The following is a 19,929-nucleotide window of genomic DNA, read 5'->3' as shown; positions in this document are numbered from 1 at the left end:
GTAGAGAAATGTAGTGAGCAAACAATCATGAAGAACAGAGGACACATTAAAACATTAATGGGAAAAAAAAGCTAGGGAGAAAACCTTGGTGACTCTGGGGGAGCTGCAGAGATCCATCCACAGGTCAGTTGGGAAAATCTGTAGATATGAAAACTAATCAAATCAAGAAATCCGAGTTTGACATAAAAGTGACAAGTTTGTTGAAATATTGAAAGATCTTCACAAACCAGGTCACCAAAAGTAAATCATCTATTCTGATGATGAACATTATTTTGAAGGGCAATTTTGACTTTGAGACTCCATAACACAATTAATTTATGTTTTTGGTTGTGTGTGAGTTTTATCTCCGTTTTAATTCATGTTTTTGGTCATTTATTTATTTTGGATATTTAAAATATAGTATCTTCTACTTCAATTGATGAGTGTCTTTTTTTTTTTTTACAAAATTAAAGTTTTTTGATCTTTCAAAGGGTAAACTTGCTTGCATCATTATGCTATTATTATTATTATTATTATTATTATTATTATTATTATTATTATTATTATTATTATTATTTTTATACTCAAAAATTGTCTCAAAACACCAAGAATTTCCAGCAAAATTTGTTACCATTACAGGCCTAACCACAAGTGAAGGTAATATAGTCATAATGTGAGAACGGGAATCTGATTAGTTGAGACTAATGTAGCAAAAATGTTTATACATTCTACTGTATAAATTACAGTAGAATGTAGCATCATCCATGCAGGCTTTAACAATTAAATGCCTGTGCACGTCCCCTGGCTTCTGCGTGTAACACACAATATGTGGCGCGTTAAAATCTTGTAAAATATTCACTACTTTAAGGTGCACACAGCCATGTCATACACACACTTTCACACAGACCCCCTACTACTCCTTCATCCAGGTCTGCTTTATGATGCGTGACATTCAGCTACGGGTCAAATCACAGCCGAGGGTGGAGGGTGGATGAAGCCGCTCGGCTGCCTGCACACTCATCAGGCTTCAACTGCAGACGCTACTTAATAAGAAGAAACACAAGGCTGCTGCAGCAGCGACGAACATGACAAGGTTTGGAAATATTGTGTAATGACCTAAATCGATGTTTCGTCTCAGTATTATTACCGAAAACGACATGACGGGCTTTACGTGAAATGGAAATGTTTCCCTCTCATCAGTGAATCGGTACAAACTCCAAAGAAAAATATTTGTTTTTATGCAAAAAAAAAAATAAAAGCAGCATAGGATGACGATCTTTAACTTATATTTCTTTGATAATAAAAAGAGAGTTTACGATTTTACAAACGACACCAGAGGTGATTGTACTTCAGAGTAAGCAGCCTACACATTTTTTTTTTCTATTTTCTTACACATCCACACATTTTTCCTTGCACCTCCTGGCCCTTCAAAGTCATCAGCATTTACAGTCTGTGGGGCTCTTTAAGAGGAATAAAGCTGATATTTACTGTGGGCTTTCATTGAGGGTAAAAGCCCAGATTTGTGGTGCCCATAAACCACATCGCCCCTTCCTGCTTGTAAAAATTTAATGCCACACAGCTACTGCTGAGCTCTGGCTCCCAGGAGGCCTCCATTCATTTCTTTTTCCTTTCCTCGTCAGAGGAGAGATGGCACAGAAGAAGAAGAGAAAAGGACAGACTACCTATTTTATGGTATATTATATCAACGTTGGCCATTCATGAATTCACTATACGCTTACAAAAAAAAGATCAGTTCCAAAAAAGTTCATTTGTCATCATTTTATTTTCATCTTCTGGACATCAGTCATATCCAATAGTATGTGTGTTGGTGTGTTTAAGTTGCCTCCATGAACTGAAAATCTGCTTTCAAAAATCCTAATTATAGTTGTTGGAAATGAATGACGGCTTAAACAAGACAGAGATTCACTAAAATCAGAAATCAAACTTGACCAGTAAAAAAGTGGTCAGTATAAAGTGATCAGTATGAAGTGATTGATTTACATGAGGTAAATATGGTGAAAAACGTGTCTCAGTTAATGAAATACACTAAAGCAAGCCTTATGTTCATCAAGTTTCTTAAAATTAAATTTGAAAGACGGTTCAATTTTCAGCATCTAAATAAATTGAAATGAACAGGCCGACCCATAAACAACCATAGCGGTCGCCCAGTGTTTGGTAAGAAAGCCAAGCATTTGCAAATATTACTAAGAGACGACTTAAAAAACTAAACATAAACCATAGTTTCTTGTTCTTCCTGATTTAGAGTCAGGCTAAATATTTGAACTTCCTGTTAAAAAAAAAGGATTTCCTTCAATAAAATGGTAAAGTGAATACAAACTTTGGCATATTGGAGCAGCTTGCCTACCTGTGTTTGACTCTACGTACAAACATCCTGCTAGACCACATGACTCCGTACTAAAAACCCAATTTTCATTGAATCCATTGAGAAGGGGCAGCGGTTCCCACCCTGCGTGTTGAATGGCAGAGGAAACAGAAAGTTTCCTCAAAGCGGGACTCTTGATAAAACTGTAAACTGATATTAACCTGCCTCCACAAGGCCTGCCATTCATAACCCTCTCTCCCCCCATACGCTTTCACCGTGCCGCCTTCGGGGCGGAAAAAAGCTGTAAATTATATTTATCGCAAGCAGTTCCCGAAAATAGAAGATTCACGGGGTGCCATTTCAGACGGTGTAGCCGCAAGTGTTAGCTTTAGTGGCATAAAAGGTTAGTTCAGCCAGAGAAGGACACCGCACTTTAGAAAGTGGGTCAGAAAAATGCCCAGTTCAAGAAAGCCCAAAGTTCCCCGCTCTTCAGCCGACATGACTTCCTACAGACATTCGGTCTGAGTGAGACCCGCAGCAGCCATGGAGATATGAAAGCAGGACAGTCACTGCCATCTTTTTTTTTTTTTACCCCTCCCAGTCCCTTCAACCTTTTTACTGACGTTTATCTTTCTTCCTGTCTTTCATCACAGAGGTTATTAAACCCTGCGATGGAGCTCCGCCATGTCTAATTACTCCAACGGTAAACAAAAAGAGCTCGGGTGGGGACGGAGCGGGGAGAAGGCGGAGGAGGGAGAGGAGAGGAGTGACAGATGAAAAAACACAGCTGGCTGAGCGCCGTGTTATTATAATTCTTTAAGCGATACTGTTAGCTTGGTCAGTCTTTTAGCTGCGCAGCTAATGACTAGCTACACCTAATTACAGGCCGCCAGGGCTGTGCCTGCCGGGACGCGGTATTCCTTCCCCGGATGGTTGTTAACCTCCCCCGCAGCTAGGAGCCAAGGGCCCAACCCGACTCCCATTACCTCCCCGGCCCTGTGCACCCACTAAATGCCAAATTAGTTTTAAAGGTGTTGTATTGTTCTGCTGGCGCAGTACGCGAGAGCTTTCGGTCAAAAAAAAAAAAAAAAAAAATATATATATATATATATATATATTCAGGAGGATGTTTTCAAAGAGAGAATGAGCAATCAAATTTGTCCATGTAATCACATATCGTGTGCGTTTTCAGGCAAAAAGGGAGCAAAAAAAAAAAAAAATGATTTATTACACTTTTGATCACGGCAATATTTCAAAACTAATGTTGCAGAAATTTATTTGGCTAATTCAATCCTTTTCAGTCATCTGGAAGATATTTGATCTCACGTGTTGTTTTACGTCCAACACATTAAAACTATGAACATGGGAAAAGAGAGGTCAAAAACCTCAGAAGCATTTCGGTTTAGGTAATCAAGCTTTCTGATGAACCGCCTGTTTTGGTAGTCTAAAGGGACCGAGTGAAGTTTTCGATTTTCTAATAAAACAAAAGGTCAAATTAAGAAGTAAGGGGGAAAAAACCCAAAAAACAAATCTAAGTGTAACAAGCAGTTCTGTTCAGCCCCTCTGAGTCCACACCCAGGAAGCACCCATTTCTGCAATCACTAATGCAAATCTTTTGGGTCATTTTTTTTTGTCTTTTTTTGCCAATTCTGCAAAACAGCTGAAGCTCAGTCGAACTGGAGGTAGAACATCTGCAAACGTCAATGTTCAAGTCTTACAAATTCTCAACTGCATTTAGTTTAGGTCTTCTAACACGTGAATAAGTTTCCCTCTAAACCATTTCATCATACCTCTCGCTTTAAGTTTAGGGTCCACATAGCCGGAAGACCTCCACATCATCTTTGAAGTCTTTTGCCGTCTTTTTACCTATAAGTCTCACTCTGCACAAGCAAGACATTATAATAACTCCTGTGAGTTTAGATGCCCGACAATCACAAAGCATAACCCAGCTTGACTGGTTTTAGCTCCTTATGTTGCCATCAACCTGGTGTTTAAAGCATTTCCACAGCATGATGCGACCTCCACTGTGTTTTATGCTAGGGATAGTGATAAACAAGATAGTGTGAGGTGTTTGTTTTTCTGCCACACTTTGTGTTTTTGCATGCGAGTCTGAAAGTTATATTTAAATCTCCTCTGACCAGAGTTCACAAGTGGGATTACAATCTTTAGCCAGCTTTGGTTGCAGTGGATTTCATTTAGCGGCATCAACGTAAAGGGGGAAAATGCACAGTGCAGTTTTGAATTTAATAAAAAAAGACTATATGGAGCAATGAGACACTGCATTTGCAAGAAGGTAATTAAGTAAAACGAGATGCAGAATAAAGCTCTCGCAGATATTTTAATCACACGGGTCAAGAATTTGCGCTTTAGGTAGAAGAGGATGTTGCTTTTAGAAAACACGGCATGCTGAAGTTCTCAAAGGCATCTGAACGGACGCCTCTGTGGACGCTAGCAGTTAAAAACAAACAAGATGTTTCCTCCTGGCCTTAGTAATGGACTGACTTCTAGGTGAAATATTCCCTTTCGCTGTGTCCTGAACTGACACGCTGCAGCGCCGGTGCCAAACATTCAGTTGTTTCCCCCGTCCAATTCAAACTTCTCCTCATCTCAGGAGTGAGTGATGCGGTATTGAAACCATATGCCAGCCAGAATTCCTCATGGATCCTCCCATCCCGTCCAATCCCAGAACTCCTCTTTTGTAGCCTCGGACGCATGGCTGTCACAGGGGAGGCGGCGGAGAGAGGGTGGGGAAGGGGGGTGCGCTCCCAACTTCCTGTGCAGGATCTAAATATTTACACTCCCAGTCGTGCCGAGTGGCGAGTGCAGCGAGGTCTTGATGTTTTGGGTTATGTAAAGTGCATTTAACCGATTGTCGTCACTGGAGAATTTCTTTGAACAGATTTGCTTTTCTCAGATATTCCTCATCCTCCTGATGCAAGAACAGGGACGCAAAAGCAGACTGTAGCTTTCTGTTTGCTTATGAAGGCTGAAATGAGTTTCTCTTGAAGTCACTCTGACATGAAAGTGAAGATGACAGCCTGGCAGAGGAGGACATGAAGTTGCGTAACAAACCACGAGTTCAAAGCGGTGCCACCTTAAGACTCCGCCGTCCCTGCTCAGTGAGAAACCTGCAAGCTGAAGCTTCTACCTTGTTGTTTTCTGCATTAGCTCGGTCTTTGGAGGAAGCCACCAAAGACGCTCTGAACAAACAGAAAACGGAGCCAGACAAACTATTCGCGGAGAGCAACAGTGAAGCACAAAGCCAACCTGTCCCACAAATACATCTGTTTACCGTGCAGATGTTAGAGTCATTAAACAGAGCCGGCGAAGCGGAGCGGAGGTAAATTGCTTCCCAGGTAGCCGGCCAGAAGGTTCTATTTGCAGCGCCCCAGTCAGAGCTGGGTTTTGGCACCAGGCGGCACAAAAGCGAGTCAGCTTTTTGGGTATGGACGCTTAACCGTTTACGGTCTCATCATTAGCTTCAGTTCTCAGCTCCGTGGACGACGTCAAACAGTTTCAGCTCCTACGAGAAGCACAAGTGTGCTTTGCTGATCACTTGTAGTTACAAGCTCAAACAGGTGTACTTATTTTAGTCTGTCTTTGAAACAAAAGTTTTCTCATGGCTTATAACCTAACCCTAATTTAAACCCACATTGGGCAGTTTTTACATTACCTTTTTTTACAGTAAATCATGCTCATGTACATGCTGCTAAATGTGCTAATGGTGGAGAAATAACTTGATGTTTCAAGAAAACTGTTTATCTGCCATCATCTGTTGCCATGCCAACTAGCCTGAGCGTTCATGGCAGGCTCTGCAATCAAAAATAAGTTGTAGCGCATAGCAGAGAGCAATGTGGAGGTAGTGACCAGAAAGCATGATTGACAGCGCTCAATGAGAGCCAGTCCTCCTGGCTTTCATTGGTTGCTTCTGACTGAATGGTGCATTTCTGTAGTTAGCACTGGGAGCACTGGTAGAGGGCAGAGGAGCTATTTTTTTTTTTTTGAAAATTATCTGCTTCATATTATTTTGTCTTAACATAGTGACAGTTTTAACAAATATGCAAAAACCATACATGTATTTTTAAGTTATAAACTGCAGGTTTAAACCTCTCCATGACTTTATCCCTGACCTGTCTGCTGTCAGTCCACCACAGATGGCCTATCAAAGGTAACAGACTAAAATGCAAAGAGCTTTTAAACTGAAAGGGCGAGAACGTTTTGTAAGGTACCATCTATGATAGCGCTATATGTGTAGAAATCTGCTTACCTTCTATTTAAAGTATAATTGTTGATTTCCATCAGACATGATTTCACCAAAGGTTTTAAGTGATCTCATGAAAAATCAAAAATTAAAAAAATTAGCATGATTTTTCCAATCGTCACTATTCCACATCTAAGTTATATCTTGAACTAGTCTGTGAGTTCTTTTTCCGACTAGCTTAAGAAATTAGCATCTATTTTTTGCATCAAATAAGAATAAAATAACATGTTTCCAGTGGAGAAATTACATATTTGCTTAGTGGAGCTGAGGGGACACTCTGCCGGGGCGACAGCTCCCTCTCTTCTGCTGCTCCGATCCAACGGTTTGCGTCGCCGTGGTTTGCGAGTCGCGTTAAGACTCATCAGTCAAATTAGGCAGCAATCAAGCCGATATTAACGGCGCCCATCGAGCGCCAGTGCCACTCGCACAGTAAGCCCTCGCAGTGGCAGCTTAGCTTTAAGCGGGATCGAGTTGGGGCCACAATAACTCTGCAGGTGAAAGGTGGGCGGGTTTGATTTCATTTGAAACGCTCGCAAAGCTAATAAGATGAGGATTATCCTTCCTCATTACATCACCCGGTAAGCTGCTCGAGGAGCGAACTGCAGCGGAGTTTAAAGATGAGGTCACCTGTCAAGACAAACCACTGAATATTTAGCAGCTCTGTTCAGAATGAATGCTCCCTTTATAGTAGACCGAGGTCAAAGTGCCCTGCAAGAGGATGCATGGAGATTTTTTTTTACATTTTTGTCACATCACAACCACAAACTCTTGTAGGGATTTAGAGAATCTTTTTTTTTTACATCTCTACTGAATTTTATGTGACTTTAGTGTTTGTCCTGATGCTGAAATGGCTGCATGAGATGATTGTTTGTATTTTCTTTTGCTATGTTGACCAGAGAGCTGTGAGCCGAACTTCCCTTTTTCAGAATAAATAAAGTTGCTTGATTTGATTTGATTTCTTTCTCGTGTTTCCAGCTAGACTAGCATTTGGTTGCTCCGGGTTGTATTTAAAGGTGTCAGACTGAACGAGGCCACATTTTCTGGTTTTTATTTTTTATTTTTATTTTTTTAAAAACTACATCTTTTCCATACCCACCACAATTAAGTGCAACTTTGTGTTTTTCTACACCTAAAAGGCCAGTAGAACGTGGATGTTAAATGGCTGTTTTACAAGGCACCGTGTACTAGAGCCAAAAAACGCTTCTCTTCCCATCGAGCGCAAACGATTGTAATAAACATGCAACTTTTCTGACACTTAATTCCGAGTCCAAACCCTCCCAGCAACAGAAATCACCTTCATAAATCACGAAGGAGGCTGAATATTCAATCTCCTTCTATCCTTAAGGGGAAGCTGCAGGGAAAATAAATCCCGCACATCATCCCTGAGCTACAGTTTCCGTCTAATAGTGGCTGATTACAAAGAGATCCTGTGCAGGTCGGGTCCAATTTATCAAGTGCTTCTAAAGGAAATACCTTAACCAGACAAACAGTGTGCAGGCTGGACATAATTCATGCATCTATGGAGGTAATGTTGAGGTTAGTTTTGCATCCATCTGCATTCACCGGCCGTTCTGAGGTCGGTTAAGGTTTTAGCACACCGACCTGTTTGGCCCGACCCTCTGGACGCCTCTTGCGGTTGTGTGGAGCGGTTGCGATTCTGGTGCCGCCGTTTCCCTCCTGCGGAGCGGGCAGAGCGGATGTGGACCTCGCTGACCTTAAAGAAGGCCACCATGAAAGGCTGCTTCTCCAGCGCGCCGTCTCGTCCCACGAGGCCCGCGTCTTTACAGCTGATGGTCTGCCCTGCTTGGGAAAACAGGCAACTCTTAGATAAGCATCACAAGTTCATTTTGACTGTTTTATGATCCGTTTTCGTTTCGTGTTGTCAAAAGGAAGTGAGTTATTTAAACTGATAGATATTCACTGAAATCTATTGATCGATCTAGAACAAAACGTTGATCTGAAACCGGGCTGAGAGTCGCAGAGTTTCTCACCGCTACTGGTCTCCACGCTGACCTGCAGGCCCAGGTTATGCACCGGACTCATCACCCACAGGTTGCTGGTCGCCGTGATGTCAAACTCCAGCCATCCTTCCTCAGCGGCCCAAAGCCTCCGGGACTCCAGCAGGAACAGATCCGCCTCTCTAAGGCAAACAAAACAGCCAGAACTTATAAAAAACAGGCATCACACACACACAGGTGCAGTTAAGTTGAGTTGGAGTAAAACTGTTTTTATAAGTTTCTGTATGTTTTTAAGGCCAAATCTCCCTTTAAAGAGGATTTTTTTTATCTCAAGACATCATGTATAATGTCTTGAGATCATGCATCATGACTCTTCAAATTTAAAGTTTAGCTCTATCAAAAACTAAAATTGTCATATTTGAGGTTTTGAAAAACATTTTTTTCACATGGAAAGCAAAAAAGAACCTAAATACTGGACACCACAAAAAAAAAAAGTATTCCATTCAGATCTTTGAACGAATCGATATTAGCTGAAAAATCCCAGATAATTCTGGCGTAGGCCAGATTCTCTCCGCCACTCTCTGTGACTCATATATGCTAAAATCATTCACGATATTTTTTGTGTGCGAAGGAGTCGAGCGGACTGTGTCGAACGCGGGAAAGAAGCGCCACTCGTTAATGAGAAGCGAGACGTAAGAAAAAGGCAGAGCGTGGATAATAAGAGGGCCCCGTCCTCCTGCCGTCCCATTAGAGACGGTAATAACACAGCCGAGGGCCCGTGGGACCGTCCTCCCAGAGACGACATCAAAGCTCCGCAGTCATCCAGGTGTTCGCAGAATGCCCCTGCAGTCATGACTCTGCAGCCCCGCTTTATTGGTCTGTAATGAGAGCGTTTCTGACAGCTTCCGCACGAAACCCCCTCCGCACGCAGATAGGCCAGGACGCTGCGGCTTCGCACGCCGATCATGTGACGAAAAAAGATCTCCACCTGAGATCCAGTGAAACTTTTTATTACTGACTTCTTATACAAACTGGAACCTGTAATTAACTGAAGATTTTTTTTTTTTTTTTTCGGATTTGGGGTGAGTGATTGAACGTATCGGAATATTTTGTGGTTGTATTGTGATAACGACAGCGACAATAAGAACTATTTATTGCTTATTTTTTTTAGGTAATTGTGTGGATGTGATCATATCCCCAACAAACACACAACTGCTGATCTTGAAAAACCATTTGCGTTTGTTATGCTTCTTTAGGACGGCAGTCGCATAAAGATGATCTGTATCGCTAAACTGCACACAGTAACTACTGCATTTAATCATACTTATTGCCATTTTCATTGTAGAGAAAATAGTAAATCTTACAATCCCAAAAATACAGACAGTTTTGGGGGGATTTAAAGCGGCATTTAATTGGAATTTATCACAGCGATAAATCGGAATTGATTACATGATAAGATATTCCTCATGAGAAATTATATACAATACAATAAATGTCCATCCCTAGTTTGAAACCGCTTCTTTAGACAGTTCTTGTTGGTTGCTTTGCTTATATTTATATGCAAAATAGAAGAATTTTCTGGTCCTTTACTAAAAAGGCATATTTGCAAAACTAATAAACCAAAATATGAGTGGAGTTTCTTGAAATATCAGTATTAATTTCATTTTTAAGACATTGCATAATTATTTTCAAAGATAACCATAAGTTAAGTGCTCTATGATTGGTAATAAAATAAAATAGTAAAAAAAAAAATGCTGATTAGCAGTCAGCGGTTGGGAGTAGTCTGCCTTCTCTCATGTCAGCTCTGCCACATTTTTGGCATTGTAATCTCTCACATTCCTGGCCTGCTGCTCAAGAAGCCAATCAAATGAAAAGAACAAAGGGCGTCAAGCTAATTAAACACTCTATCATTACAGCTCAGAGCCAAAACGGGAGTCAGGGCCACGGGAAAAGTTAATAGGCTTCCTGCAGATTTTGCGATTGCAAAGTTACAGTTTAACATGTAAAATTAGGAGAGGGGAAAAAAAAGGTCCTTAAAGCTAAAGATCTTTTACTTTTAATTCACTTAGGCCCATACTTGGTAACCCAACAACATCTTAAGAGAAAAAATGAATTCAAGAATGTGAAATTTAAGTAGTTGTCTGCTCAATTACCATGTTTTAACAATGAGTGGTAAGATCTAATTCTCCTTATGCAGATGTATGGGCCTTACAGATTGAACACATTTAGCAGATATTGAGCGCTAAAGCCGCCCAGGTCAAGATGAATTACTACACCAATTCTCCATTGCCTAAGGGCCTGCTGAAGCGAAGCGACTGAGAGTAACTTGAAGTATATCAGAAACTCTCTTTACGTTGTTTGTCATGGAGCAGACTTCCTGAAACACCAAACCAATTCAGAGACGCTGTTTATCTGCCCTGCAGAGGTAAGGTAAATGTTTGACGTGTATCAGCTGTGGTTATTTAAAAGATGGGACTCTTTTAAAGCTGAAGTTATTTCTGCAAGAAGTGGGGGAAGGGGTTTGCTCAGCTTTGCATTATAAACAAGGGATGAAGCGATGGACACCACACAGGAAAGCAGAACGCTGTTTCTAAGTTGCAGGAGTTTCACAGCAAAAATTCTGTTTCAGTAGCAAACTCCCATCTATCCTTTTTTTTTTGTAAAAATAAACTGCATCCCCTCTGGAAAATGTTGTATCTATGGGTTTACAGTCTCTGCTGTTTTTCTGTGAACATCAAAGAGGATTGTTGGAGGACATTAGTGAGCGGCAGCGTCACGAAGACCAAGGAACACGGCAGACATGCGAGGGATGGTGTTGTTAAGAAGCTCAAAGAAGGGTTAGGCTACAAAACAACTTCCCAAGCTTCGAACATCTCACACAGCTCTGTTAAATCCATCATCCAAAAGCTGCAAACCCACCAACATGTGGCCATCAATCTACACTTTCGGATCGGACAACAAGAGAACCAGAGAAGCAGCCAAACGGCCCATTATAACCGTGGAGGAGCTCAGGTGTTATGGTCTGTTGACAGTACAGCTATTAGCACTCCGCAAATCTGGCCTTTATGGAAAAAAAGGGAAGCTATAGCTGAAACAAAACCACCAGTCTAATTTGATGTTTATACACTCCTTGTAGGGGACGCAGCAAACACCTTTTGGCCTCAATGTAAAAACTATGCGGCGGTATTAAAAGCTCAAGGGATGCTACGACTTCTGCAAGGCGCTGAGAGTTTGTAAAAACATGCCTTTATTTCATGTAGGGAAGCTAACTAGTTTAACCATGAAATTCTGGAAGTTTCAGTAACCCTGACATGGGGAGATATGCATCACTTTTGAAAGAGCCAAGAGTAAAAGGCCTCTCGTGTGTGGCTCTTACCTGTCAGGGTGCTCCTTGACCACCTGGTAGACTTTGAGCATGAAGGTGTCGTTGCGAAACGCTTGGCTCACGCACTCCTTGTAAAGGCGGAACTCGGCTGCCGTGATGGCCTCGCCCTCTGGGATCTGCGACAGGTTGAACTTAAACTCCTTGTGGTGACGCCGCTGCGGAGAGAGCTCCCGGTCGTACTCCACTGAAGGAACAGGAAACAGAAATACAGGGGGGGGGGGGAAGTCAACAAAACTGTAGCATACAACTAATACTCATCACTTTTTTTTGCAGCTTCACTCACAGTCCAGACATGAGTCTACAAATAAAGACCAAAGTATATATTTACAAACAGGGATTTCCGTTTAAATATACAGCAGAGACTGATGAGCGGATATCCTTTTCGCAGACGCTGCTCTGAGGTCGACCACGGAAGTCTTTCATGCATGTAAAACGTGATTTATACATGAACTCTAATAGGTTTTGAGGCTTCCACCGCCCCAAAAATAAATCCCTGTTATCATCAGTTCGAAGTGATTTTTTTTTCTTCTTTTCTCTCTCAGCACCTGCAAAGTCGGAGACATCTTACAACCACTTCTGACAATGTGTAGAGGACAAAACCTCTCCCTGCTGTGCTTCTAATAGCGATATAGGCTATAATGATACTGTGCGCCAAGAGGAGTAGGTTCTTTTCACAGTTGGATGCCTTAATCCCACTTGAGAGACTGGACAGTTTGCATAGGAAGGAAGAAATCAGAGTAAAAAAATTAAAAAAAAAAAAAAACCGGGCCTGCTGCATGCATTTCTTGTTTACAGAAGGAGCTGGAAAAAGGTACAAACCTTCACAAAGTTATTCCCTCAGAACCTAAAACCCACATTAGCAGGCTTTTGACTGAGGAGCTTCTCATACGTCTCATCCCGCCAGAGACACCAACACGCTATCGTCATCTCTAATCCAGCTTCCAATCAGCGCAGAGACATTCAGTAATCTGCGGTCTCACCACAACCGACTTCAACTGCAGACTCACTGAGAACCGTTCCACCAACTCAGCTTTTCACCCAATAAAACTGGTTTCGAGCGGTTTCCGGATCTCACCCAGGGTCGCTGCTTTTGCGCGACACGGTTCAGCCACCTTTTCTCGGCGAGGCTGCGCGAAGAAATTGCACCACTCCGAAGCCTGGCGGGCTTGGTTTTTGTGCGACCGAGAGACTAAAAACAGTGGGAAACTACTCGCTCGGTCCTGCGTGAAACCAACATCATCTGTTTACCAGGAGCCGTAAAGCATCCTAATTAGATATAGCTGAAGTTCATTTCTTCAATGGAGGTTTCTGCGGCAGATTCTGTTGGCCAGACTGAGCAAACTACCACAGCTGCAAGCAATACTTAGGCAACATTAAAGCGCCTCGCGAAAGTATTCACAACGACGGAGCCTTTTCACATTTTCGCAAAGCGTGAACGTTGACGTATTTTTCTCGGGATTTCATGCATGCGCAGATCCAAAGCAGCACATGGGGACGTGTGATTTTATTGATACATTTTATTAATAATGATCTTAAAAGTATCACATGCAGTCACTTTGATATCCCTAAATAAACCCAGTTGGTCGTGAAACATACATGTAGCTATATCTCAGTTATGGCCCAAACATGCAGCCAAAACTTCAGTGGAATACTAAAAATAATACATTTTCAAACACCCTTTGCATCTTCACATCTCAAAGGATAATAATAATAATAATAATAATAATAGACTAGAGTTTAGATCAGTGCATTTCATGTCTTAGAATGAATCAGAGTGAAGATCTAAAACAAACAGAGAATATGTGGTAATATTTAAAAATTAATGTTTAGAGATCCTTTGAAAAGAAAAGGGGGCAAAAATTACTAAATGCACAAAGGTTTTTCTCAGGCTTTGGGGAGTAAATATCCCAAAAATACATGAAATTGAAACACATTTGTGACATATTTTAAAGCTAATTTTCCAGAGTCATGTGCTACGTCACGTGTGAAACTCGAGGCCTGTGGGTCAATCCGGGCCTTCCATAATGATTTCTGTGACACCGCGGCGCTATTGTGTTGGCTAATCACACAAAGTTATACTACTTGTGGTTATGATGTTATTAAATATGAAAAAAGTTCTGATATGCAAGCAGCCAACAGTTGTTGTCCCACCGTGGACATGGACAGACATCTGACCTGATCACAGTTTCACAGCACATCACGCCTTGGATAAGTTTACAGCTGAAACCTCAGTTTAATTTGCACTTCAGCCAAACGCTTTAAAGGTTTCTGGTCACTTTATGATGTGGAGACCCACCCTGTGTGAGCCGGTGACACGTTCTGGGAACAGAGCGTGTCACACAAGATAAAACTGGGCAAATGTGAGAACACTGGAACCAGTCAGGCTTTCACAGAAGTGCCAGCCCCGCCTTGGACCCACACCCAGGAAGGTCAACGCTCCCCACCTCCCCCACCCTCCCCCTCCTCTCCCCAGGCACTTCCAGCTCTCGTGAACCCGAGCGAGGAGCCGAAGACGCGTCAGTCAAAAACGCTCATGCATAATGCAACCCTGCGTTGCTAAAAAACTCGGTCAAAACAAATTTTCATCACCGAAGCATCTCGGTTTACGGCTGCCTCTCCGTCTCTCTGCGGCGCAGGAAACCACCAGTTGAGAATGAGATGTTATTCGCATCAGCGTCACTGAGACTTCTATCAGATGTGACAGTGATCGTTTCATCATCTTCCTCCAAAAGCTGCCCACACACACACACACGCACACACACACGCACACAGCAGCGACTGTGTGCGATAACAGCTCGGCTCTTGTGTTGACGGGTAGATCGATCCACTAAGCCTGTGTGTGGAGGCCTCAATCAGAGGTCAGGCCACGCAGAATGACTTTACAAGACTCGCTGTGCACCTCTGGGCTCGAACACAAACACACTGAAATTTTATACTGCGCCATTTAACATTCTAGTGATTTTCTGGCTAAAAAACTTTTGATAAGCTAGATGGGGTTGTGAGAGGAGTTTTTTTTTTTTTTTTTTTTTTTTTCCCTCGCCATTCAAGCGTATGTGATCACTGTTAACTGGAAAAATAAAGAAAAACCCCCTGATGTAAACGTAAAAAAATAAAATAAATATTAGCTTATTGGCAAGAGCTGATTTAATGAGTTCGCAAAGAAAGAGTGCTGTGGTGCCACCACTGTTAGTCAGCTGGCTGAAAGAAGGAGACTATGTCTCTTCAAGCACAAATTTGTGCTTGAAGGGGAAAAAGGCTGGGTTCTGGGACATTGTACGGCCCAGTATTTTAACACTCAAGGCCAAAGTAGCATTAATAGCGTTTTAAACCTCAACACTTACTCTTAGTAAGTTAACATCTTTTAAACCCAGAGCTAACAAACTACAAGACAGTCATACATCATTTATAAGCTATGACATATATAAGAAATTTCACTTTGTATTTTAACGTCTACAAATTGGGCCTCTGTCTCTTTAAAAACTCCTTTTTCTGAACCTCCGCCTTCAGGAAGTCATCACAACATGGCTCCTCTATTAGCCCTTTAGCAACGTTTTTATCAGCGTTGCACTGAGGAGCAACTCCCATAATGAGCTGAATAGGTGGGAAATTAAAGGATTTCCTAAACATGCATGAAGGAATCAAAGCACCATATTATAACATGATGTAAAGCTCAAAAAAGTCGATTTCACATATTACTGCCCCTTTAAGCAGAAAGATTAAAGGGAAATGACATATTTTTTTAAAATCTCTACATCTGTCATTAACATAAAGTCTGTCTATAATTGTTTCTCTCATTATTTGACAGATTTATTTTGATTTTTTCCCATAATGTCACGCAAGGAACCAGTGTGTTTCAGATGTTGTCTTAAAACACAGACAATGACATCACACTTTAGGACTTCCCAAATTGTTTAAAGGAATTGTAATTTTACCATCAGAAGACGTTTGAGTTTGTAGAAAGTGATAGAAAAATGCTTACGTTACTGTTTTATCATTATAATTATTATTACTTATCCAGTACAGTGTAAGTTAACATCAGGTTTCAACTGGATTTGGGAAAGTCCTCTGTAGAAAGTGTGTGAAAGAACGACAAGCAAGAGGGAGACTGAATACCGCACTATAACACGCTGAACGATTAAGAACCAATCAGGGAAAAGCAAATGTTTGGACTTCAGTAACAAATAAATGAAACATGATTTCCCTCACAAAGACAAACAGAAGCCAAGCACAAGGAAACTGAGTCTTTATGATCCTCTAATGAAGATGCTCTGAGAGTTGCTTCGAATTTCCTGAACAATTCAGCAAGTTTTCTGGTAGCTGCAGAGAAATAGCTCCGAGAGCCTCTCTGCAAGGGGAAAACACTTTTCCCCTGGATGAAAAACGCGTCCGCAGATTTCATTAGGCTTTAATGAAATTCACAGGACGCGTTCCTTTAACGATTATTTTCCACCAAACCCAAACGAAGCCTCCAGGCAACTCGAGCTCACTAAACAACTCAGCGGGGCCCCGCTCATCAATCAATCAATCATTTTTGTAAATTTCGGAAAGGGGAGTCGTTCTCGGCGGCCGCACAATTAAAACTATGAAATACAGACACAGGCCGAGTCTCCCGTCTCACATTATGGTGGGTTTTTATCACTGCAGCCCTGTGTGAAGCAGCCTGGGAGCCGCAGCCTTCCTGGATAAGTAGCATTCCAGCTGCTTCTCCGCCTTCTCAGCTTGAATTTCGATTAAAATCCACCGAGGGTTCGCATTTAAAATCAAAAGGAAGTCTTCACACGGTGCGCGCGGGGAGCGTAACCTCTGCGCTAATCCACCGTGACGTGAGCTTTGAGACAGAAACACACAAAAGGAAGAAGGGGATGTAGGTTTTTAGGATGAACCAGGGAGGAGGTCGCCGGAATAAACCGAACAGAGAAACTGTCCCCGTTTGTAAAAACACGAATTACAGAGTTCAGCGACTCACTTAAATATTTTTTGCCTTTCACTTTCATTGCCGTGAAGGCACAAAGTGCCAGTCAGACCAACCATGAAACCTGACAGCATCAGGGGAATTTTATGATTCACCCGGGCATGGTGGGTGATATCATCGGCTACGAGAAGCAGCGCGACCTACGGGAAGGAAAAACAAACCAAAAGGAAAAGTGAGTAAGGAAAGGAAAGCGGACCGAGACGATGGCTATCTGATAAGAACGACAGAAAAAGGGACAAAACGCATAAAGTTCTGGGGAACGAGAGTGCTGCAGACTGAGTCATGGGACAGACAGGGGGGGGATTGGAAGGGACAAACCGGGAGGAAGGAGAGGAAAGATTCGGCCTGGGCTGCGGCAGAAAAGAGGAGCGCAGGAGATAGCTGCTGACAGGAAGAGAGTGAGTTGGAGGATTTGCAGAGTCCCCTGGACATTTTGACAGTAGCTGTTCTCTCGTTTCCACCTGCGCAACATCTGGCTCTGCTGTCTGCTTCTGCTGCTGCTGTAGGTATCATGGCTACCCCCCCAACCCAAACACACACACACACACACACACACACACACACACACACGCACACACACACACACACACAGAGAGAGAGAGAGAAAGGGTGAGTCTGATTAAACTTTGCTCTCATGTTTCCATATGGCTCCTTTTAACAACCTAAATTTTGATTTATTATTTGAAAATATTAGTGGTTTAAAAGGTCATTATAAGACATAATGCACAGATTTCTTTAAATAATAAATCCCATTGTGAAATCAGCAGAGAATGAGTGATTTTTTTTTTTTTTTTTTACTTTTAACTAAAAACCCCACAAATGTGTTGTACACAAAATAACATGACGTAACCAACATACCACACACAGGTGCCAGGTCCAGTTTAAGACCAGGAGTTTTTCTACATGAGAGCTTTGAAATATGAGATTTTAATAAAGCATGAAGATTATTACATGAGCACCTTGGGAAAAAAAAAAACACAGTTTCATCAAGTTTCAATCAAAACTGTGTACTCTAAAGAAAAACCAACCTTAAGGAACACAAGTGTCTAAAAGTGCTTAAATAAGAGAAGAGTTCGCTACAGTAAGCTAGATGCATTATTTACACAACTACAATCAGTTTAGCGCCAAAGTTTTAGATTATTCAAAGTTCAGACGTGGAAAAAGCAAGCAACAAAATATCAGCTGGTGACTGGAATTGGCCTGAACCCAAAACTCTGATTCTTCTTACGGTTTTCCCGAATGCGCCAGTCGGTCCTATTGAGACATTTCTGCAACTTGTTCTGGATGAAAATGAGCAAAAGACCTCAGGAGCAAACAAAAACAAGCTGAAATTTAATCTGGTTTGTCCTTTTGTGCTTGTTGACAGCGTTTTGTAGAGTTAAGACCTTCCTTCAAGTAGTGACTGCCGACGAAGCAACTGGTCTAGCTATGATAATCGCCGATATGAAATACAAAACGCAGTTAAAAATGTTCATTTTGAAATTAATTTAACATATTAGTCTCCTGTTTTACACGAACTCCTTTCTCACATACAATGTCAAAATTTAAGGACCAAATAAAACAGGACGGCAAAATAAAATCAACCTAAATCCATTTCTTTCCTGAGGAGAAAGTAGAATTGGTTAAAATTAAGCACGTTGAGGCTTAAAATGCAGCGATCGGAAATCGTTGCAAAAATTGTGATTGATGCGTCGCAAAAATAAGTTACTAAGAGGAAATTAGGCAAGTGAAACTTTTGCCTAAGTCACCATCTGTAAAGTGAGAAGCCGTTTGGATGGAGAAGACGGAAGAAAATAAAATCCCCTCTTGAGTGAATGAAAGCCACAGCTTATAAAAAACATAATAAAAGTTATTCAATGAAAAATCTACCGCAGTGATGGAAAGCGGGGGGGAAAAAATCTACTGGCTGAAATACAGAAATTGAAAATGGAAAATATCAACTAGGCCCAATCAAAAATAACAAGATAGAAGCAGAAAAAAAAATAAATCTGGAGAAAAACACTGGCCAGACCTCTCTGTGGTTAGTGGTCAGTTCATTTCTAATGGTGCTCAGCCAATTCCTCTGAAGGATAACTGAACATTGTATTGTAGTGTGTTATGATACACTACAATGCAACGTGATTAAAAACCATATAACTTGCTCTGTAATTTGTTTTGCCAACCTAGGCTAACTATGTTCCAAAGTTAAAAACATGCATAATGGGATTTCCTGAATCGTATAATTTGAACTCAAAGAATAGTCTCTCCATCACAGACGCGCTCGTGAGTGATTCCACACGGACTTTCTCCAAATGACAGGGAGAAAAACCTGCAGACCCAATATGTTTGACTTGGATGCACAAAGATCCTGGTTAAACAGTACGGTGCCAGCCGCATCCAGTGGGACCCCTGGTGAAGATGTTTCATAATAATGGCTTCTGCAGTGGCTTCCTGAGGCACTCTGCCACTGAAAGTTTGAAAAATGTCAGCCTTTTAATTTCAACACATTTATTTAGTGAGAGGAAAAATGAAAAATGAAGTTTTGCCTAATAGAAACATCATGCGAGTAGATTTTAGATAGTTCTCCAAGTGATTTCGACATCTTTCTATTAAAGCTGCAGTAGGTAACCTTTATAAAAATGTTTTATGTTGTTAAAACTGCAAGTATGGCCTGACAGAGTAATATGAGAGAGATAATCTGTGACAAAAATTAAGCTCCTCTCTACTGCCATCTGCAGAAATACACCACTCCAGGTCTGAAACAACCAATCAGAGCCAGGAGGCGGGTCTTAGCGCTGTCAATCACACTGCTCACACCTTTCCCCACCCAGCACGTAGAAGTTCAAAATTACTGGTTTGCTACAGCTGTGCTAATTTGCGGAGAAACAGTGCAACGTTATACAAAAAAAAAAGTACAAAAAAAAAAAAAACGTAATTTTATACAAGTTACATACTTACATAAAAATAAGTGAGGTTAAAGTCTATAGTTTTAACCTTGACGCTATAGACTATAATATCTAGGTTTTTCTCTATTAAAATAGATTGACGTAGTTGCATGTTATTTTCTAAGGT

At 41.4% G+C, this 19,929-nt stretch overlaps 1 protein-coding gene across 1 annotated transcript in view; it reads right to left on the bottom strand.

Moving 5' to 3' along the window:
- bmp6 (bone morphogenetic protein 6) overlaps positions 1 to 19,929 on the bottom strand; it is a 52,991-nt gene that overhangs the window by 8,448 nt on the left and 24,614 nt on the right. The window contains exons 2-4 of the mRNA XM_088001243.1: positions 11,898 to 12,090; positions 8,555 to 8,703; positions 8,166 to 8,363 (exon numbers count right to left, since the gene is read on the bottom strand). Of these exons, the coding sequence (XP_087857369.1) occupies positions 8,166 to 8,363; positions 8,555 to 8,703; positions 11,898 to 12,090 (540 nt within the window). The remainder of the gene's footprint in view (positions 1 to 8,165; positions 8,364 to 8,554; positions 8,704 to 11,897; positions 12,091 to 19,929) is intronic.

Source organism: Poecilia mexicana, unplaced genomic scaffold (assembly GCF_051168715.1).
Source record: "Poecilia mexicana isolate PSO_F unplaced genomic scaffold, ASM5116871v1 scaffold_20, whole genome shotgun sequence".
NCBI classification, from domain to species: domain Eukaryota; kingdom Metazoa; phylum Chordata; class Actinopteri; order Cyprinodontiformes; family Poeciliidae; genus Poecilia; species Poecilia mexicana.
The sequence above is the reverse complement of the archived record's forward strand: the minus strand, read 5'-3'. Positions and strand labels throughout refer to the sequence as shown.